This window comes from Xenopus laevis, chromosome 7L, assembly GCF_017654675.1.
Source record: "Xenopus laevis strain J_2021 chromosome 7L, Xenopus_laevis_v10.1, whole genome shotgun sequence".
Taxonomy (NCBI): Eukaryota; Metazoa; Chordata; class Amphibia; order Anura; family Pipidae; genus Xenopus; species Xenopus laevis.
Window position 1 is genome coordinate 105,651,310 of NC_054383.1, and position 23,821 is coordinate 105,675,130.

Sequence of the window (23,821 nt, forward strand, 5' to 3'; positions counted from 1 at the left end):
AGCGCACAATTAATACATGTTTGAATTCCTGTTTGTGTGACACTTGGATTTGGCCTAATCTGAATCCTGCTGAAAAAGGCCAAATCCCAAATCGAATCCTGGATACAGTGCATCCCTATTAAATCCTTTAATGATTTTAAAATGTTCTTACAATACCTAGCCTATGACTAAGGACCAGAGGGGTCCGAAACGCGTCAGGGGATGGTGCGTCCTCTTGTTCTTATGAACTTTTCTAATGGTCATTAATAAAGGTGGACTTTTTTAGATACACTTTGGAAGTGCCGTCCATTCTTTGGTTTTTGATCCTTACAATTTCTAGGCCTCATTTACTATAGGAGGGCAACATAAAAAAAAACAGATGCTGCATTTATGCTGCCTGTCAATATAGGGTTGGCAGCAATTATTGCCAAATCTGCTGCTAAAGGAAGACATTTAAAGGGCACAAAAATGTTTTCCCTACTGGAGGTGCACTATGACTGAGCGCACTCTGGAAAGTGGAAACAATAGTAATTTTATTTTATAAGCCCCCTACTCAGTACCGAGCCCCCTGCACTGACATGGAGCTCCCTATGTGGGCAGCCATGTCGCAGTACACATGGGTGCATATTAAATCAGTGACCCAGCTTGCTCTTTATGTGTATGTATGTATGTATGTGTGTTATAGGATCACTCTTAATCTCCCTCAATCCTCAAAAGGGAGAGCCATTTTTGTGTGATAGGTGCCCTCTAAGTACAGAGCTGCCTTGTTTATTTCAGTACTGGGTTCTGCACATTGCACTAGTTACATTTGCAATGGGCAGGAGCACAAGAGCTTACTGAATTGGGGTGCAGTTTTGTGTCCCTGAGCGCTCTATGCCTTAGTATATGCAGGTCTCTTCCAACAACTTATTAGCACTTTCAGAAGTCCCTTTCAAGTACAAAATAAAGTTGCAGAAGAAAAGAAAAAAACATCTGTTAATGTTACGTTCAAGATATTTATTTCAGCTACAAAAACTCGACTGAAACAGCGGTTTTCTTCTTTTTAATTGAGGTGCGGATGCCGGCATGCTCATAATTATAATCCCCCGCGCTAGGTATATTTTAAAGGCTACACGTCCCATAAAAAGGAAAAATGGGTATTCGTTGGTCAAGAAAGTTTTACGTCGTCGTAAGACAAAACTCCTTGCAGTTTATTGAATGGATAATGAGAGAAATGTGGAGCCAACACAAATCCACAGACACCAAGGAAAAACTTGCAAGGAAACCCATCTCATTAGTTTAATTAATGGCACCTGTGTCTCCTAGATTAGGAGGCTTAAGCACCTAATATACAGGGAAGGCTGCCCTTTCTAATCTCTCCTCCATTCCTTCACAGTAACTTTAATGGATTTGGATAATTAGGGTACATTAAGGAACCTATCAAGAGGGAAAGCCAAAACAATTTCAGAGCAGGTACATTAAAACAAAGTTGCCTCATTAAAATACAAAAGAAGATGTTTTGTTTGTTATTCTTTCTTTAATGGGAGATTTTCTCCTGCAGGCACATCGACATGGCAAGGTATAATAGGGTCGGCAATACTTAAAAATGAGCCATCATTATGTAGTGAAAGCAAGTTTTAGGAAACACAGGCTTTGAAGCCGTGACTCTTAATTGAACTTGGGATCCGGTTATTAACTATTGTCCTTTTTTTAGAATTTTCAATCTGTTTGGTTTTTATACCCGACCACAAGCCCCATGATTAAAGGTCTATGAACTAGTGAACTGACTCTAACTAGCTCATTCTGAATGTGACCCTAACCTGAGTGCTGGTATTTATACACTCGCGCGTGACCCTCCCCTCTCTGACATCACAACAAAACTATAAAAAGCCATCATTGGAGGTGGAACTAGTTGCGCATGGTGAAGTTCAGCCAGAACAGAAGAAAGGTTGTGTGGATGCACTGGCTGACATGGGGCATCAGCAGATTACATTTTTTAACCTGTCCAATCCCCAAACTAACGAATATCCGTAGTATGTAGATATTAGTCAGGACTGAAGGACCCTATACAGACAGACAATCATTGCTGCAGGTGTATAGTCACCTTGAGTCATTGATGGACCAATGAGTGTTTGCTTTAAAGGAGAAATAAACCCTAGAAATCAATATGACTAATACATACTGAATTTATAGCATCCGACTAAAGTTTCAGCTTGTCAATAGCAGCAATGATCCACGACTTCAAACTTGTCACAGGGGGTCTGCATCTTGGAAAGTGTCTGCAACACTCGCATGCTCAGTGGGCTCTGAGCAGCTGTTGAGAAGCTAATCTTAGGGGTCGTTGCAAATTATCAAGCAGAAAATGAGGTTTGTCTGTAATATAAGCTGATGCTACAGGGCTGATTATTAAATTCTGATGCTAATTGCACTGGTGTCTATGCTGCCATGTAGTAATTATCTGTATTAATTACTAATCAGCCTTATATTGTGACAATTCTATTCTATGTGTACTGTATATTGTGAGTCGGTCCCTAAGCTCAGTAAGTGACAGCAGCACAGAATAAGGAAAAAGAAGATGCGGAGCTACTGGGGCATCTTCAGAGAAACAGATCTTTACTGCTTAAGGACTGTGTTTGCCCTGCTCCAGCGCTGCAATACCAGGAATTTTGAAAAGCCAGTAAAGGCTAATGCACGAGCATCTACCCCCCCCCCATGTGTGCCCCTTAAGAATGTGCCTCTGCCGTCTACCCCTAGTTGATGCTAGCATGGAAGATATAGATGGCATAGAGATATTTGCTTATGCTAAGTGTTAAAGGAGATGTAAAGGCAAAGAAAATCCCATTTTTACTTTTTTAATGAAATAAAATCTATCTCCAATATATTTTAATTAAACCTGATTGTATGCAGTGAAATTCCCCCTTCATTTACTTGCTCTGACTGCTGCGGATATGAAATTTCAGACAGTCCCTAACAGGGAAAGGATCATACTTTCAAATGTCAGGGGGGAGGGACTTCCCAGAACTTGAGCAGCTTTGTTTGTTTCCCTGTAGAGAAGCCGGTGACAGTTCAGAGATTCGTATCCGCAGACCCAGTGCAGTCTGCATATTCTGATTATTAATCAGTCTTGCTGTATTGGCTTCTATGGCAGATATTATTTGACTTGTGCTGTTTTGATCATTTATGACAATCCCTAAGCTTAACCTCCCAACTGAAGCCCAGACCACACTGAGCATGTGCATGGTCTTGGTTTTGCAAAGATGTTTAACAAAGTTACAAGATGAGAGCCCCCTTCGACCAAATTTGAAAGCATAAATCATTTGTTTAATTAGGCTTGCGGTGCAATAAGGGTTTTATCTTTTGGTTATCCATTGGTTTTAGTCATACAGGTGTCATGTTCCACATCAGGTAGTTCTGGGCTCTCATGCCAACCATAGGAACATATCAGGCCCCACCAAATGGGATTTTACATAATTCCAAACATTATTTAAATAAGGCCTATGTTGGCAGCCAGTGTCATCCTGTGTATTGCAACCTTACAAATTCTGATAATATGGTCAGTCCTTAAACCTACCCAGGTGTTAGAGGTGAATTTGTCCGCTCTATTCTGTCCCACTCAGGAGATCTATCGGCTGTAAACTATTCCCTGGGGGAGGGATGTGCTCCCATATGCTGAGGGGTGAAGTGAGCTGTTACTGTAGGAAGATTATATAAGGGGAGGGAGCACTTGGTCCACTTTGGACTCCATCAGGTGCCTCGGATGCACATGCAGAAGAAATGAATCATACAGAAGCTAAATACATTAAGGAAAGTGAAACCACTTAATGAAGTTGGGAAAGGGGATGACAGTGGATAGCAGAACCTGTACTAGCACCCTATTGGTGGTGAGGCAGGGTAGTTAGAAAGAGCAGACCTGTGCACCACTGAGGAGATCTAGTGTGGGGTCATTCCCCGGGTGGAACTCACCAAGTGCATCAGATGTGTAATCCCTTGGAGCACCATTGTGGCAGCCTAAAACACTGGGAGACATTCGATGTGTGCCTCATACTGTATCTGGAATATTGACTGCACTGAGAAGTATTTGCTGCTAGCTGTTATTAAATACATAATTTGGATCATGAACCACTTGATTGTTTCAAATGTTTTATCACTGAGTGTCACAGTCTTATCTGGCCCTACCTCCGCATGCAACAAGGGTTGTAACTGTGAGCTGCCTTATGCTGTCTCGATTTGAACAGTACGACCAAAAAAGCGTTACGATAAACTGGAACTGATTATCATTTAGTGGCCCAGTGGGATCAAAAAGCTGCAGGGTCCTTCTTCTATCGTCACTCCCCTGGTTGGGATGTATGGCACAAATACAGTATACAGAATAGAAAAAGTTCATTCACATATTGAAACACTAGAGGGCAGCAAAGCTCAATTTTGATCACAACTAAAACACTGTTGTAAAACTCCGCTGCCTGAATTCATTATGTAACTAGTCATTTTGTATCCTACCATTAGGTCAGGTTTTCTATATAACCATGAATTATGTTTTAATCAGTGAAATCCAACAGCAGGAAGGTCATTTGGACTTTAAAGGGGGGGGGGGGTTCACCATTACCTTAACTTTTAGTATGATATAGAGTGGCCAATTCTAAGCAACGTTTCAATTGGTCTTCATTATTTATTTATTTTATAGTTTTTTAATTATTTGTCTTCTTCTTTCCAGCTTTCAAATGGGGGTCACTGACTCCATCTAAAAACAAATGCACTGTACGTCTACTAAGTTATTGTTCTTGCTACTTTTTATTACTTATCTTTCTATTCAGTCCCTCTCCTATTCATATTCCAGTTTCTTGTTCAAATCAGTGCATAGTTGCTAGGATAGGCTAGAAACCATATAGCTGAAATTGTAAACTGGAGAGCTGCTGAATAAAAAGCCAAACCACAAATACAAAATAAAACCAATTGCAAATTGGCTTAGAAGATCACTCTCTACATAACACTAAGGGAGTTATTTACTAAACCACAAATTTATCTGGTTGGGATTTTTGGGGCAAAAACTTGAATTTTAGTGGAAAAAAACTTGTTTTTTTCCCCAAGATTTTTTATACTGCAAAAAACTCAAATCCAAAAATCTCAGACCTGTCAAGGTCCTGTATAAGTCAAATGGAGAGGCACCTATCCCAATTGGAAGTTATCATTGTCTGCATTGGGTTTAGCCCAACAATCCGATGAATTTGGGTTTTCTGGCAAAAACCTGAAAAAAATTTGAGATTCTGGAAAAAGACAGAAAAAATCATACGATTCTGAGTTTCGCTCGATTTTATTGGGTTTTTTCCCAATCCGATTTATTTGAGTTGTATTATTAAAAAATAAGGCAAAATAGGGCATGTGAGTTTGGTCGAGCTTTTTTATTTTAATTATGAGATACATTCGGATTTTAGGAAATAACTGCCTAAAAGGTAATTCAAAGTTGAACATCCCCTCTAACATGTACATTTACAAATGCAGCTAAAGTAAACAGGAATAATTTTTATCCAGCAATATTCTTGTATAATGCACGTGGAAAGGCTTTAGACCCAATAAACCACCAGTATTAGGGGAGAAAGTACCAGGGCAATACATGAAGTTTGGATTCAAACTGGAGAATAAAATTATTTCAATGAAAGACATAGAACCAGCAGCCCTCAAACATATTGACTACAACTCCCAGCAGCCTCTCATACTGTCAGTAGTTTGGGAGCTAAACAAGAGCTGTAGTCCACATGTCGGACAACCTTTATGTAACGCCTACTGTATCTATCATTGTTTCCCCAATATATACATGTATGTTATTAGTTATCTGGAAACCCATTATCCAGAAAGCTCCAAAACAGGGAATAACAAACTCCCATAGACTCCATTTTAATCAAATAATTCAAACTTTTTAAAATGATTTCCTTTTTCATTGTAATACTAAAACAGTACCTTGGACTTGATCCAAACTAAGATATAATTAATCCTTATTTGGAGGCAAAATCAGCCTGTTGGGTTTATTTACTGTCTAATTTATTATTTAAGTAGACAAAGTATAGAGATCCAAATTATGGAAAATATCCCTTATGTGGGAGACCCCTGTTCCCGATCATTCTGGAAAACAGGTCCTATACCTGGATATAATATTCATGATATAATAGTAGGTTAAATGCATGGATGTTTCAGTATTGCAGTTTCAACACTGAAACATCCATGCAATTCACCTAATATTATATAGTGAATAATTGTAATAATCCTCTTGTAAGGATATTATACATCACTGGGACTTTCACGACTATATAAGGGGTCAAGTTCGAAGTCCAAATCATGAAACGTCTGATATTTTCCTATTTTACACAGGTTCCATTGAGTCATTACATCACTAAGCACAGATTATAACTTATAACGTTGCTAAACAAAATTTATATAGTGGATAATGTACCCCCTACTGTAATTTATAAAGATATTATGTTACCGAGGAGTTATGTGACCATATAAAAGCACGAGGCCGAAGGCCACGTGCTTTTGTAAAGGTCACATAACTTCGAGGTGACTTCTAATATCTTTATAAATTATAGCAGGGGGTACATTATCTATTATAATCTACATTCTCTAGGTGCAGTGTCTTGATTCCTAAAGATGTCTGGCTTTGCTTTATGAACTACAAAATTAGCCTGTTTTGCTTCTGTCCCACTTGCTGTTCTACAGTACCTGTAGTTGAATTCCTAATTTTGTTCTACCCTTGCCTTCTTGCCTGCCATGGGTAACATCATAGGAGAAAGGCCAGGGAAGGAGGGGGATTGAAGGTGGGAGAGAGAAAGGTTATGCAAAAACTGGGAGGGACGGTGGAAAGGAGGGGGGGCAAGAAAAGAGTGAGACCATATGAGGGGAGGGAGATCGGAGAGGGTTCCTAGACAGAGTGAAAAATGGAAAGGCAGGTAGCAAAACTTGAGGCAGGGGGTGTGAGAGAAATAATATGAAGAGGAAAGAGAGAGCAGTAAGGCATCATAGGATGAGGGAGCAGACGTGGATGTGCAGGGGGGAGCGAGAAATGAGACTGAAGCAATAAGGGGCAGTATCCGAGGAGTGAGAAAGTTTCCATTCTTAGGGGATAGAGGGCTGAGTTTTGTTCGCTTCTGTGAGAGCCCCTCAATTCCAGCCTATCCCTCCTGTGCCCAGGAATAACCTCAGTGCTGATCATTCCCATGTTTACTTGTCTTTTGGAGCACAATCCTTTCTGCTGCTGCTTCCCTTCCCTGCCTGCGTTGCCATTTGTTTCTTATTAGATTTATTTGGCTGAATGCAAAGTCCATTGGCTGCTGATATATATATATAGTGAATAAAGTACCCCCTTTTGTAAAATATAAGGATATTATAAGTTACCGAGGAGTTTCATGACCATATAAAAACACGAGGCCGAAGGCCGAGTGTTTTTATACAGGTCATGGAACTCCAAGGTAACTTCTAATATCCTCATATTTTGCAACTGGGGGTACTTTATTTATTATAATACACAAATTTCGGTGAGTCATGTGACAGAAATGACATCAGAACTCACCGTTTATAACTGATGATATCAGAACTCAAAGTTTATAAGGCTATAATTTACAAGATATTCATGGCTTTTGTGTATTATATACAGTATATCCACCTCCATGCATTAGAAGCAGCAACAACAGCAGCAGGGCTATTTGGCAGCCCGAGCACTGTGTTAGGCTGCAGCAGTCACTCAGCACTAAACAAGCAGCGCTGCTCCTAACAGGAGGGGAGGGGGATTAGCGCCATATAAGGTCAAAACCGCACCTCCTTAGATGTCACCGGCTGACAGTGCCGCTCCCCTGGCTGGGCTTAGAGGTTTGTCTCTCGTGAAAGGAGGAGCGCTCCGTGCTGCGTGTGCTGCGTAAGTAACATTTAATCCTGGCAGTCAGATGGGAGGGTGGAAAGAGCGGAGGTAGAGCTGCAGGGAGACGGAAGTGCTGAGCAGCGGAGTAAGTGTTGACCCAAATAAACGGCGCGTTCTGACGTCAGAACGCGCCGTTTATAAGGATATAATTTACAGTCTGGTCCCATAGGGAAAGGACCAGACTGTAGATTATAAAGATATATAATATAAGGATTTATCATTTTCTTACATGCAATCATTGAGTTATTTCACTTTTTACTCAGCAGCTCTCCAGTAATATTAGCAGCTATCGGGTTGCTAAGGTCCAATTTCTCCTAGCAACCAGCTAGGGGTTTGAATGAGAGACTGGAAGATGAATAGAAATATATTCAATAACAAGCAAAAATGACAATAATATATTAGCCTCAGAGAGCAATAGCTTTGTTTGGCTGCTGGGGGTCAGTGACCCTCATTTGAAAGCTGGGAAGAGGAAGGAAAATTATAAAACTGAGGTGAATTGAAATGTTACTAAGGCCATTATGTAACATAATAAAAAGTTATTTAAATGTAACTATGTAACAGGTGGAACCTTACAGGTCAGAACATACCATTTCCAAGTGGGCAGATAATTGGTGATAGATTCATTTAATATAGGTGGCCCTAGTTGTACCCAATTTTTGCCACAAGGTGCCAGTGTTGTACAACAGAATTAATTATTCCCAACCCCTATAGTTTCCAACTGCACTGTTATTTCATATTTATTATGGCCCTTATAATAATATACAATTGTCTGTGTTTGTCCCCTGCCTCAGTATAGACATATAAAGGGTTATGTAATAAAAGGCACCACGTTTGCCCAGGAGCAGTAACTTATAACAACCAATCAGCAGGTAGCATTTACTGGTTGCCTGTTAAAGAGCAATCATCTTATTGGTTGCCAGGACCGCTATCAGAAATCACAGGGCCCCATACGACAAAATTTCCGGCTAATCAAATAAGTGTGGCATGGCCGGGCCCCCATTACCCTCAGGGCCCCCTACAACACTCCCCCCTGTCCCCCCCCCTGATGGCTGCCCTGTTGGTTGCTATGGGTTACTGCTCCTGGGCAAACTTATTGCCTTTTATTATATATGGGGTTTAGAGTAATAATAGTAACAAATTAGAGGAGTGCATATTAAGTTATTTATTTCCCCACTCTTAGATGTTGTCAGCTGCTAGGGGTGCCCCCTTCTCTGTACAGCAGCAAGGATTAGACAGTGTGACTGCTGGAAGGGCAAAGCATTATTTTTGACTGATCCTTTATTTATCAGGGAAGTAATCTTACTTTTTTTAAGGAGAAAGGGCCAGCAAATATGTCAAGAGAAGAATCACTGAGCTGCTCAGTGGAAGAACAAACCTCTAGAGGAGCTGGGATATTATTATTTATTATTCCTATTCTCTAAAAAGGGCTGCAGAAGAACAAGTGTATATATATATATATATATATATATATATATATATATATATATATATATATATATATATATATATATATATATATATATATATATACTGGACAAATAGGCAGCAATCAGAGTTTCAGGTAGAAAAGTCCTGATTTCAAGAAACTGTGGGTGTTGGGTCTCACCCAAGTCTGCCACTCAGGGTGACGACCGTCCCCTTCCAAGTTTTAGAGAAGCCTGGGAGGACACAGGAAGGTTAAAAAAAAAAAAGTTTTTGTGATGCCCAGCCCCCCTGAATGCAGGCACTGACTGGCCCCCTGGAATGAATGGGTCCTAGGCAAATGCCCCTTTTGAACTTTGATCAAGGTGGTCCATTTGCCTGCAAAGCTTTCAGTCTTCCCAAGAGGTTCCTAAGAGAGGACAGAATTGCTAGACTGATAATCAGGACATGGAGCAATAGTAGCAGTGTCTGTCACCTTCCCTTGGGGAATGGAAAGAAACATGAAGGGGAAAGTACCACTGCATATTATCAGGCTCACATTAAAGGGGGGTTCACCTTTAAAATAACTTTTAGTATGTCATATGATGACCACTTCTAAGCAACTTCTCAGTTGACCTTCATTATTTATTCTATATAGTTATTTTTAATTTGCCTTCTTCTTCTGGCTCTTTCCAGCTTTCAAACAGGGGTCACTGACCCCATCTACAAACAAATGCTCTGTAAAGGCTACAAATGTATTGTTATTGCTACTTTTTATGCATCTTTCTATTCAAACCCACTTCTATCCATATTCCAGCCTCTCATTCAAATCAGTGCATAATTGCTTGGGTCATTTGGAAAAATTTGCAAAATGGCACAGACGTCTCGTTTTTGACGCCAGCGTCCATTTTTGATGCCGGCGTCCGGTTTATTTAACGCCGGCGCTTAATTTTCGCTGGTGAATTTTTGCGGCGGTTTCGCGAATTTATTCGCCGGCAGCGAATCGCGGGAATTCACCGTGAATTTGCGCCTGCCGAATAAATTCGCCCATCACTAGACCCTCAAAAACCACAAATTTTAAAAAATTAAAACCACTTGCAAATTGTTTCAGAATATCATTAGTTACATTATACTAAGTAAACACAAAGGTGAACATCCCTACTCCGAAGTTGCTGATTTCTCAGAAACAAACTGCAAATTGCAAATATACCACTAGGGTGCACTGTACCTCTATGTATCATAAGCACAGAAATAGACGTTCCATGTTTAAATATATGATAGTTATGAAGTATTGTATCCAACTAGCAATGATTCATTTCACAGATATAATACCATCTTCACTTGCACAGAGCGGAAATTCAAATTGGTGTTTTATTGAAAATTGGTCATTCCATTAATCCTGTTTTTATATTTTATCAGATTCGTTCTTCCTACATTTTAACTTAAGAATGTTAAGAGTCACCCAAGACTGAAGGAAAGCAGCAAAGGACTGGGCCTTATTAGAGAGTGAGAGAGATGTGATTATTTTATATGTGCAAACAAAACAGGATTCAAACGGTTTGTTCACCGTTAAATTAACTTTTAGTATGACGTAGAGAGTGATATTCTGAAACAATTTGCAATTGGTTTTCATTTTTTATTATCTGTGGGTTTTGAGTTATTTTGCTTTTTATTCAGCAGCTCTCCAGTTTGCAGTGTCAGCGATCTGGTTGCTAGGGTCCAAATTACCCTAGCAACCAAACATTGATTTGAATAAAAATATGGAATATTCATTTGGGAGGGTCAGAACAGAAAGACGAGTAATAAAAAGTAGCAATAACAATACATTTGTAGCTTTACGGAGCATTTGTTTTTAGATGGGGTCAGTGACCCCATTTTGAAAGTTAGAAAGAGACAGGAGAGGAAGGCAAATGTTTCATAAACTGTAAAAAATAAATAATGAAGACCAAATGAAAAGTTGCTTAGAATTAACCATTCTATAACATACTAAAAGTTAACCTGAAGGTGAACGACCCCTTTAAATGGTGGAGTGAGGAAAAGCGGACAAAGTTCAAGTTGTGTGAATTGACAGTTAGGAAAAGGAGACATATAGGACAGGGCAGATTTAATTGCAAGGGCATTTTTGGTCAGGTGACGAGCCTTGAAGTAAGAAAGGCAGGACCAAATTTACATTTGCATACACCCCTAGGCACGGTGCCGTTCATCGCCCCAGTTCCCTCCCCTTCCTTTGTGCACTTTTCAGCATCGGGTCCAGAGTAATGGGGATTGGTGCACTGAAAATTTTAAAAACTATTGTATCTAGGGTTGCCGGTAAAACACCTGCCGAGCCCGGGGCCGGTATTACAAATTTACCGGCTATGTTTGTAATACCCTTAAAAAAAGCCCTTAGCCCGCCCCCAATTTGCTGAAAACGTACCCTTTTTCACCTTCAAGCTATTGTGTGCCCGTGGCCCCGCCCCTTTTGCATCACAGTATCCGGATCCACACCCATTTTGCATCACAGGCCGCCCCTTTTGTTCCCACCCTCACCACTGGCCGGTAAAAACTTTCTAAAAAGGTGGCAACCGTAATTGTATCGTGTGCAAATCACCAGTGCTTCTGAACCAATGCAGGTATGGTTGGGTGCCATGCTGCCCCCTAAAATTCTGTTCCCCTAGGCCCAGGCCTTTGTGGCCTTTCCACAAATCCAGGCCTGAAGAAGGGGCACTTCTGTCCAACCAATAAAACTTTTGCTTTTTAATACACCTTGTCCAATGCTCCTCTGTATTATTTCATGTACACCCATGGAGCAGAATGTACAAGAGTGTGTGGCACTGGATGCTACGGCAGGTGAAGCTGGGGATTTACCCAAGTTATTTTGCTTTATATAGTGCCAAAATATTCTGCAGCTCTTTATTCACATCAGTCCCTGCTCCAATGGTGCGACAATCTAAGTTGTACAACTTGTGTGAAGTCACTGCAGAGTTATACTAATTAGTGCTTCTTTACATTGTCATGGTTTGGACTCCCAGTTCCATTGAAAGACTAGATAAATTGAAGACAATTCTGTGCACTTTACTAACTTATCACAATTATAGGGCACATGTATGTTCTCAAGTGCATCAAGCAAAGTGCAATTTTGAGGACAAAAAAGTGCAGTTTTTGGCCCACAATTCCACTTTTCCAGCATCACTGTGGCCAAAGGGGTGAAGCAATTGTACTGCTCCCAGTATTGGACTGGGTCATTGGTTAAAAAAAACTGGTGGGCCCTGGCCCTTATGGTCCCACCGGTCTATACATGCTCCGTCTACATGAAACTAGCTGCACTGACCTCCCCCATCCGAACAATAGGAGGAGCACAGGTACAACTGGCGGTGGTGAGGAGGCTGGTTGTAAATTATTGAGGCTGGCACAATTGGCCCCTGGAGTTGGTGGAGGGGGGGGTCGGGGGTCTAGGGGAGGTGTATGCAGGCCCCTGTTGCAGCACTACTAGTGGGCATGGACCCCCCAGTCCTTAAATGATTGCTCCTACCTCATTTGCCTCCAATTCGCCAAAACTAATGCACCTATGTGTACTTTATTGCAGTTCAGGTACAGTTGCACCAAATATTTTCAGCATTTGTCTGGCGTCATTTAAGGAGTGTGGTATGCAATGACAAGTGTGCCCTATTCTTTTGGTACAACTGAGTTGAGTCAATTGACACAGGGTGCTGAGGGAACCCTGGTACTATCACTTGGTCCGGAGGTGATGGTAGCTACAGGGTTCCCTTACGTCAGCAGCAGCATTTATTTCAGAATGAAAGGCAGGAAGGACAGAGCAGAGCTGGTGGCAATACAGAAATGCATTTTAATTCAAGTACCTTTTTGAAAGTGCGCAACTGTCTGTGGGGAAAGTGCAGTCAGTGTACAACTACACTTGTGGACTTACAAATGTCCTATGCATAATGTCCTATGCACAAAATGAGGTTCTTCATAATGGGTTTGCAGAGATGGGAGAGAAAGCACTTAAGTAGCCAACACAGAGGCCTGACCTTAACCCCAACTGAAAACCTGTGGGATGAACTGGAAAGCTGACAGCAAGCCAGGCCAACTTCTATGCCCAACCTCACTAAATGCTTTTGTGGCTAAATCCCACCAACAATGTTCCAAAATCTAGCAGAAAGCCTTCATAGAATAGTAATGGCTGTTATAGCAGCAAAAACTTCCTATCAATTTGGGAATGAGATGATTGACAGGCAGATGGGAGAGAAGTACATATTTCAGACTTCTTTTTGCTGTTGAGTGAGAGGAGAGGAGAAAAGCGTATGTTGTTGATAGTAAGTAGACATAGATCCCCTTCAGTCCTTCACAACCATCTGTTTTAACATTGTGTGCAGACATTGCCTGTGATGTTCAGGACAGACATAAATACAATACAATTCAACATGAATGATAAGTTTTTTTTAAGAGAAAGATCTAACCTCCCTAGAAAAGAGAGAAGAAAATAAATGTTATTATCATGAGTCCATTTTATTTTATAGAGAGAGAGACTACTTTCAGCAGTACTGTACAATAAAATATTAGGGAGGAATAAAACACTACTATTACTGCAATGTAAGTACCGCACCGTACTGTGATAATGTATCCTAAAGATTTATTCTGAAGATATGAACGGCGGAGAGCTGGCACGTGGAAATGTCAAATTTAATTGTAAATAGAGACCCAGTAAACACACAACAGGGTCTCATTTTAGCATGTTTCCATGACATTATTCATGTGCATATTTGATTTAAAAACTGAGCTAATAGTGAATTAAATGCAATTCTACTCATCAGAACTGGACCCAGATATTATTAATGGAAACTACAAAATAACAACATTTCAGTGTTTGCTACAAAGCTTATTGCACCCACATGTTTTTATAGCCCAGTGTTTTAAAGGGGTGGTTCACATAGTTTTTGAATAATTTGCCTTTTTCTTCTGACTTTTTCCAGATGGGGGGTCACTGACCCCATCTAAAAACAAGTGCTCTGTAAGGCTGCAAATGTATTGTTATTGCTACTTTTTATTACCTTTCTATTAAAGCCTTCTCCCATTCATATTCCCTATTAATGCATGGTTGCTAGGGTAATTTGGACCCTAGCAACTGGATTGCTGAAAATGCAAACTGGAGAGCTGCTGAATAAAAAGCTAAATAACTCAAAAACCACAAATAATAAACAAATGCAAATTGTCTATTACTGTGCATTTTTGAGAGTGAATCAGTTTTAAGCACTTCCAGGAGGTTTCCAGTGTAGGGTGTAGACAAAATGCCTAAAATTGCTCTAGATACATTTGCCCGAAAATTTTCATTTGGTGAGTGATTTAGCCTTTGGCAGTGAAGAAGTAATCGATCCTTCCGGATAAATCGATTTGCCCTTAGAGAAGTGCTTTGATCCTGAGTGTGTAATTAGGTTTCCAGCCAGAAAGCAAGGCCGCTGTTTTTGCCAGAAAGGAAATAGAATGAAAAGTAAGATGCAATAGACTTCAGCATGCAACCACAAAATGTGACTGTGGATTTATCAGAAGAGAATATGCCTTTTATAATGCTACAGCAATTCTAAATCCAAAGTGAACATCCAATTTTCTGTTGACAGTATCCCTTTCATAATAATGGGGTCCAGCTCCAGTAGAAGCTCTGGCAGACCCAAAAGCACTTGCAATTTAATTCCAGACTTGTTCTCAATCATCAGTTTGAACATCTCTCATTAAAAAATTAAATAAGCCTATTGGTTAGTCAGAACAAGTGCACGTTGGAACAATAACAATGCTAAAATTGAACAAATCGTAGGGGAGTTTAGCAGCTAAAACTTATGTGTGAGCAGTCTCACTCTTGTCCACATCTTGTTATTCCATAGCTTGTTCCATCTTAGGCCATAATTCTATTACTCGGAACCAGCTGCTGCAGCTTTTATCTGTCTAAATCCCCATTGATTTGGCATTTGTCTGGTAATGGACTCATTGGCCATTTTAGACATTGCATTTAAAAATGTTTACTAAAAGCCCCTGCAAATTTTATTAACAGGCCGTAAGACTAGTAAAGTAATGGTGACGTATCTAAAAGGCCTTCATATCAATTAGCCCCCAGAAGAGGTGATTTCTTTCAGATTAACTTTGGGTTCCAAACTTGCTTCTAGCTCCTGCTAGCAAACTAGCATTTCCAAACAAGTTCATTATGGGAGTTTACCCTTATGGACACCTTCCTTTTTACATATTTAAAACAATGTCTCAAGAAACGGGTGTTGTTCGTCTAATGGGGAAGTTTGCCTTTTGTAAACATTTCTCCAACCTGTTTTCCCTCTATGAGGAAGAGGAGACAAACAGAAACAAAACTCAGTCTGATGCAGAGGAAGGCCAGTAAAATGCCTTCTCTAGAAAATGATAAAGCATATTTCCATATGTTTGTTCAAGCCCAACTTGAATGTGCAACCTTTGTCAAGGGCCCTTCCTTGAAGGTCTGTCCTTTGTAAACAGCTCCCCTTAACTAATGAAACAAGCTTAGAGGAAAATATCAGTGTATTAGTCATAGCTTAAAAAATATCTTAAAGAGTAAATGCATATTACCCCCAAATCTCACCCTAACTGACTTTTAAGCCTATGCCCAGGCCTAGGGTGGCATTAATTAAGGGGCAGCATGCCCCTCAGCAGCATGGGCAATAGGTTTGATTACAGATTACTAGCCCCTCAACGCTAGTGCTCCGGTAAGAAGAAAGAACGCACACTATCCTTTGCGAGGAAGGGGAACGGAGAACGCCCTCAGGATAAATCCAGCCTTGCTTTCAGGTGTATAGAGAGCAGTGATCCCCAAACAGTGGCTCATGAGTAACATATTGCTCACCAACCCCTTCAATGTTGCTCCCAGTGTGGGCTCAAAGAAGGCGCTTCTTTTTGATTTCCTGGCTTGGAGGCAAGTTTTGGTTACATAAAACCAAAAGGAGCCTCCATTAGGCTGGCAGTCCATAGGGCTATCAAATAGCAATTCACAGCCATTATTTGTTACCCACAGGAACTTTTTCATGCTTGTGTTGCTCTCCAACTCTATATTTTAATGTGGCTCATGGGTAAAACAGGGTTGGGGACCCCTGTAGTAGAGCAAATGCCCATTCTCCCCAGTTTTCACTCTAACTGGCCTTCATACTGAGCTCTCACCACCACTGTTTCCAGCTTTCTCCAGGGGCAGCCCTACAATTTTCTGCTCAGGTTATTCTGCTCAGGAAAATTCATTTATATGCTGTATATAAAGTTTTTCATGGGAGTAGCCGCCTTCAATCTAATTCAGTAGTTGTCTCATCTGGTCAAATCTTTGTCAGAAATGCTGGGAAAAAAAATAGTGCATGCTTTTTTAAATCCAGAATTCGGCATTATACTATGTTTTAAGTGTTAAAATGAATTATGGTATAAATAAGACCAGAAAAAGCTTAATTTATTAACATCGCCTCAAGTGTAGTCACATTTAAATGGACACAAGTGTTGCAGGTATTGATTTATGTTACTTGTGTCCATAAATGCTCCTTGTATTATTCCATATAGTTGCATAAGTGGCAATGTGCCTACCCAGTCTGATCTTATAATCAAATGAGCCTATTGACTATGGGCAACCCTGGTGCTACACTAGGTGGCAACAATAGCCAAACCAGACAGCCAAGAGCTAATGGCATTTTAATACCATACATCCCAAGTGATGCAATATTCTGAAAATCAGCAACTTGCACCCAGTTTGCAAAAACGGGGGCATGTGCATTCATGTGCATTTTAACACATTGGGTTAGATGCACCTTATCTGAAATGAAGCTGGAATTATATGTAAAAGAGTTCATTGATGTGAAAGAAACACGTCAATGAAACCAGTGCAATGACCCTGATGTGGCTGTGCTTCTTTCATGTCATGTTTTGGCAGTTTTGCTTCTGTAAATCAAAACGAAATGTCATGCTACATAATTGCACTTTGCATATTACCATCCCCTAAATTATCCCTGGGGATATTTTTACTGTAAGATATGATGACACGCTTGATCTTATTTTTGCTGGCAGACAGATACAGGTTCCTTAAACATCCTTTATCCATGGTGTCGTCTGAGATCAACTCTATGGTGTTTTTGTTTTGTAAAAAGTAGAAAATAAATTGGGCCATTTTTTGTAGAAAATGGGTCAGCTGCAGTGCCTATTGAGAGAGTGATTGCGGTGGCCTTTGTTGTCAGTTTTTCCAGAAATTAGAGAATAATGCAGCCTATAACACTGGGCCATCAAAGAACAGGAACTGCTTTATACAAAGACATAATGATTTTGATTGCAGCCATTCTGCGAAACGCGTTTCAAACCATCAATCAAATCAAACTTTGGACTTCTTTCAGCAGTGCAATAATACGCTTTATGACAACTGATTACAGAATGGCTGACCACTAAAACCTATTCATATTCTGGCTTCTAGCACCAGTGCAAGGTATCCCAGTACTTTACCCCTGCCATTGACCTTTGTGCATTGCCTCCACACATACATCCCAAAAACATGTATAATCCATAACCCCATCCATAACCCCATCTGAGTTGCCAAGAAAGTTGGCAATGCAGCTTGCGAATAAGAGGTGCAACATTTGTGCCTGCATTGCTGAATATTAATACAAATATTCTACAGTATACTTAAGTTTGGCTTAAATTTGTTTTATTTGTTTTGCTCAATAGTGTGCAGTTACAGTACACATGTATCATATAATATTACATCACGGTGGGTGCATCTTTTACAGGGCACATTTAGCATTTTAAATTTTTACATATATTGCTGACATTCCAACTTTTTTATGGGAAAAAAAATATTAGAAGAAGTTGTGGGATAGTCATTCCTTGTGGTTCTCAGCACTGTACTATAAAGAATCGCTGCAGAATTGCAGCTCTGTATCAGTAAGTTTATATTGTGTTAAAAATGTATAAACAATATTGGAATTTGGCCATTGTTCCTATAGGTCTTTTAAAAGGTGTGGAGCTTTGGGTATATGTTAAATGCATCAGTACAGTGGAATGTTATCCCCAACCAAATGTGTTCAACTAAAAAACTGCAAGCATCATTATATGGGCATTAAGTGATAGTTGTAAAGGTTGTTCACCTTTATATTAACTTTTAGCATTATATTGATATTCTGAGACTGTTTATTTGTGGTTTTCCTTAGCTTCTTAAGGTGGCCATAGACGATAAGGGGCGTTTAATCGGATTACAATGAAGAGAATGGGTGCCAACGAGAGAATGGGCGCCGACAGTTGTAGGACCACATGAACTAGCCAATGTGGTTCTCAGTCGTAGGAAAAGATCAAACCTGCCCGATCAATATGAGGCAGTTTTTTGGCCTGATATCGATCGGGGGACCCGTCGGTAGCCCCAACAAATCGGCAGATAAGATGAAGAATCGGTCTAAAGGACTGATTTCGGCAGCTTTAATCTGTCCATGTATGGCCACTAGTGATGGGTGAATTTGTCCTGTTTCGTTTTGCCAAAAAATGTGTGAATTTCCGGTGAAATTTGCCAAACAGCGAAAAATTTGTGAAACGTGAATTTTGATGCTCACATCAATTTTGACGCCATAGTTAAAGTCAATGAGCGTCCGAATAATGTTGACGCGCAACCGTTTTGAAGCAGTTTTGCAAATTTATTCGCCGCCGGAGAAACACGAAAACTTGCTGCAAATTCGCACCTGTGAATTTATTCGCCCATCACTAATGGTCACCTTTATTCAGCAGCTCTCCAATTTACACTTTTGCTAGGGTCCAAATTACCCTAGCAGCCATGCGCTGTTTAAATAAGAGGAGGGTCTGACAAGAAAGATGAGTGGAAAGTTGCAATAATAAAGTTGTAGCCTTACAGAGCAAAGGGGTCAGTGTCCATCATTTTATTGCTGGAAAGTGTCTGAAAAAGAAGGCAAACAATTAAAAAACTAAATAATGAAGACCAATTGAAAAGTTGCTTAGAATTGGGCATACTATAACATACTAAAAGTTAACTGAAAGGTGAGCCACCCTTTTAATATATTGGTTAAGTCTGCCCTCGCATACTGTTGCAACTGTGCTTTGTTTTTCTGCTTGCTTCTGGCAGTGTTGTGGTATACAGAGTACGGCTGTACAATGAAGCACAGGTACACTGCTATATGTCTCTATAATAACAGTTTAGAGCCATCCCTGTGATATTTTGGAAAGAGGTTAGTGGAAGAGGCAAGCAGAAAAACAGTGCTAAAGGAGGATAATGCGTGGGCCCATATACATATTGTTTTTTATGATTTTTATTTACCATACAATAATGCTCACTACATGGACAGTAGGAGAATATTCTGCAAAAAAAGGAGGTTAAAAGTTGTTTAAATATAGGAATTGCCTTGAAAAATGTTATTCATACTATAAATATTTTTTTTTTTCAGGGAGGAGTGAAAGTCCTAATTACAGGCCCCTGGCAGGAGGCTAGCAATAACTACAGTTGTCTGTTTGATCAGATCTCAGTGCCTGCATCTCTTATACAGCCTGGTGTACTGCGATGTTACTGCCCAGGTAAGGCATTTTACATGAAGGAAGTTTTATTGTAAAGGACCTAGTATGCGGTTCTATAAACAAATTAAGATTTAATAGGAATCAACAAGGCATTTGGAAATCTATAAGGATCATTTCAAGTACTGAGCACTAAAGAGTGCAAGAGCGCACCCCATAGTGATCATTCAGCACTTTATGTACCTTGCACTCAATAAAAAGTATCAGTGTTTTGGGGGGGTACACACTGTCTATGGGGTAAATGTACTAAGCGGTGAAAATTCGCCAGCAACGGATTCGCAGCCATCACAACACTTCTCCAGACGAAAATTCGCTCAGAAAACATTAATTTACTAAAATGCGAAGTTGCTTCCAGGGCAACGAACGCTGGCAAATTTTCGCTAGCGTTACTTCGGCAATCAAATTTAAGCCTATGATTAAGGGAAGGTGTTCCTGAAACGCGTAAGGCCAATGTATTTCTACAGTACCCAGCAATAAAAACCTGTTTTTTACCGGAGTGCCGTCCTCCTGTTCGTGTATCTATTGTTGGCAGTGGGGGCACTGTGGACTGAGCACCCGGCACCACAGGGGAGCAGCCAAGTGGTGGTGAGTTGAAGCGGTCCTAATTGGTTTCGTGGAGATTTAAATTTACTAAGCGGTGAAAATTCACCAGCAACGGATTCGCAGCCATCACAACACTTCTCCAGATGAAAATTCGCTCAGACAACATTAATTTACTAAAATGCAAAGTTGCGTCCAGGAATGCTGGCAAATTTTTGCTAGAGTTACTTCGGCAATCAAAGCGAAGATGCGCTAGCGCTGGATTATACCTAGTGCAACATCGTTACAGGTCTTCACTCAGGCTAATTTGCATATGGTGGGAAATTATAAATTGAATGAACGCATATTTTGCAGCAAATACATTAGATTACACAAATCCAGGGAACATTAATAAAGTAAATTGAGTTGTTATAATGCCCTACACATGAGCCCACTGTATAGTTAATGTTCCATATGTTAGAAAATGTATGGGGGAACCTGGTTACCCAGAAAAAATTTAAAGGACTTTTGCAGACTATCACTCTGAAAAAAGGAAAAGACACCAGGGTTTTTTTGGGACTTAAAAAAAATATGATGTAAGTGACAGTAGATTGAGGAAGATCTATGCACTCCATTGCACTTCGTCTGGTCATAGCTGGCGAAGGCAAGTCTGGTGAAAGACGTAACGTTCAATAAAATCCGCATCTTAATGAATTTGCTGAGTGACGTCCGAAAATTCGCCTGGCAAATGACTGCTAGCGTCTGTCTCTTTTGCTAGCAAAGTTACGCCTGCGCCCGTTAGTAAATCGGCAAAGTGCCTGAAAGCGGTAACGCTGGTGAATTGTCGCCAGCGTCAGTCACTGCCCCTATGTTAGGACGAAGGGAGGGTGCACCCCCCAAAACGATGATACTTTCGGGGGAAGCAATAAATGGGGTAAGCCTCCCAACAGCATACATCTTGAGCCAGGTCAGCAGATAGTCAACACCACCAGTGCAGTGTTTGAGAGAACAGGAGTGTGGTGGATCAATTACAGTACATATAGCAATCGGGGCAGCCATTCAAAGAATAAAAAGGCTCAGGTTACACAGCAGATAGTAGATAAGCTCTGTAGAACATAATGGTGTTATCTGTTATCCACTATTTAACCTGTGTCATATAGACTTTTTTTCAATTTCAACACAGCAGCTTGTTTATATGAACTATAGTAGTGTTTCTGAAGCAAACACACCAGTTTTACCAGTGCAGAGCAACAGTACATGATATTTTCATTATTTTTCCTTTTCAACACTTTCCATTTTTGGTGTTACTGTTCCTTTAACTCTGGCTATTTACTGTGATCTGTTACCCAGGATATATGTTTCTCTCAAAGCACCATGAACCTATTGAGACATATAAATGGCCTAAATGTATACATCCAGCAGGACCGTGTCTCAGCAGGAGTTACATCATAGAATGACAGTACCAACGGGTCCCTTCACATATAAAATCACTGTTCTCTCTTGAGTGGCCAATGTATCTTGCAGTAGCACCCAACAAATCCAAGAGGAAGAATGTGATTTATGTGACAATAGAGTAGAAGGATAAGGTTTTCTTTTCAATTGCCCGTAAGGCACCAAACAGTCTCTGTTACAAGAACAGTTAATAGGAGTAACCTAGAGCTATAAATCACATCTTTGGTGAGACGGACATGACTTGCACTTCCACTTTGTTTCCTCTGTTTATGATATTATGGATGCAGACCCTGGTAACTAATTACCCATATAAAAGTGGAGTTACAGCTATGAATGCTCCAGAACCTGTTTCTACACTGATCTTAACAAGATGAATTAGAGAGGTTTATTAAAGAAGCAGAACAAAAGGAAATTTAATAATGGTACTATTGATTGGCTTTTTCTAAACAATCATAGCATTTATAAGACTATAACATTTTACACAGCATGACTCTGCAATGGAAAATGATTAAGGATTCCATTAATTTGGAAAAAAAAACCAATCCCATTCTATACATGCAAAAGTAATGTTCGGTAAAGTTTTAAATATCAAATTTAAAACAATCCTTACAATATTCGGCAACCATTTGGTTGTGTTGTGTTACTTGTACATGTCAGGTTAAGAAGCTAACTCAGGTTCCATATGCATAAAAATCTATACATTAATATGAATCAATAAATAAATGGGAAAATCAATTTTTTAATCATTTTCAAACATTTTTAAATCAGACACATGTGGCCCTTATCTTCTTACAGGGATCTTTGTCAGGAGCAGATACACTATAATTGCTCCTGCCTCCACCCAGGATCAGGAATGAAAGGGCTTTAATACCCTTCCCTGGGAACTTCTTTGATCTACAATCACAGACAGAGGAAAGGTTGATAGGTTTATCCACAGGGCACTGTACCTTTAAATAACTTGCATACATATAGCCTGCCAGCCTGGAGCAACTCCACATAAGATTTCTGATAGTTATTTAGACTCTTCAATTAAACTTGGGGGGCCAGTGGTTCTTTTAAAACAATTTAACACTTTCTTGGTACACTTCAGAAATGGTGAGTGTTGACGTCAATAGCACAGATCAATTCAGTAAATGCTTCCAGCAATAATCATACCCACAAACTTTCAGGTTTAGTGTTGACAACACCCCAGAGGTATTATTGCCTTCCTTTTGGTGCACAATCCATAAATAAAGACAAATCTCACAGTGGTTACAAGCTCCAAAGATCTCTTTATCCCTGAGCCCAAGAGTTTGAGTGTCTAACCTGGCTGCTGGGTTTTGAATTTTCACGCAGTTTAGGATGCGATGGCATCAAATGCATGGTATGGCGCGATGCCGTCACGGCGTGGCCCTGGTACTTACCCTCCTGATCTCCTCGTTGGAGCCTCTGCCTGCTCTACTAGCTAACCCTTGATCCTGTCTTTTCACTACTCAAAGAGTGACTATAAAAAAACTGTTGAATTATGGGCTCACTAGTGACATGAATTAGGTGCAAAGTAAATAATACTAAGTGCAACAGATCTAGCAGTTAACTGGCACCTAAAGAGACATAATGGGCATTTGCCCATGTTGTACACCATTGTACACCAAACACCATTATTCTGAATTGAAAAAGCCAGTTGGATGACTGGTGAAACGTCTTCAAGAAAAACACAGCAAGTCCAGTTGATATGACTTATTTCTATAGATATACCATGCCCTGGATGAATGAGAACTTTCATAAACATGGTGAAAAGAATAGGGTAAAGCATAGAGACAAAAGCGACTGAGAGGATAGGGGCCAAAAGGAAGATATTAAGGTCAGTGATTAATGGCAGTAGATAAAGAGAGATGCTTTACACAATCCCAAAATTACTTTCTCCTTTCACCTTGTGCTGCTGGGCATCATTAATGTAAGAAAATATAGGTAATGCATCATTTTTGGTTTAACATAAATCATATTGCTATTTTCTTCTGGGTCTAAAAGGGCTGCTCTGCTAGCAAGTCAGTTGGAAGGTTTATATAGCAATAATAGTTTTTCATAGTATCA

General features: G+C 40.0%; 1 protein-coding gene across 11 annotated transcripts in view; it reads left to right on the forward strand.

Moving 5' to 3' along the window:
• The window catches only part of LOC108696619 (calmodulin-binding transcription activator 1), a 1,211,516-nt gene that overhangs the window by 1,048,072 nt on the left and 139,623 nt on the right, over positions 1-23,821 (forward strand). For all 11 annotated transcript variants that reach the window (XM_041569427.1, XM_041569428.1, XM_041569425.1 and 8 more), the window contains one exon: positions 19,657-19,783. In XM_041569427.1, the coding sequence (XP_041425361.1) occupies positions 19,657-19,783 (127 nt within the window). The remainder of the gene's footprint in view (positions 1-19,656; positions 19,784-23,821) is intronic.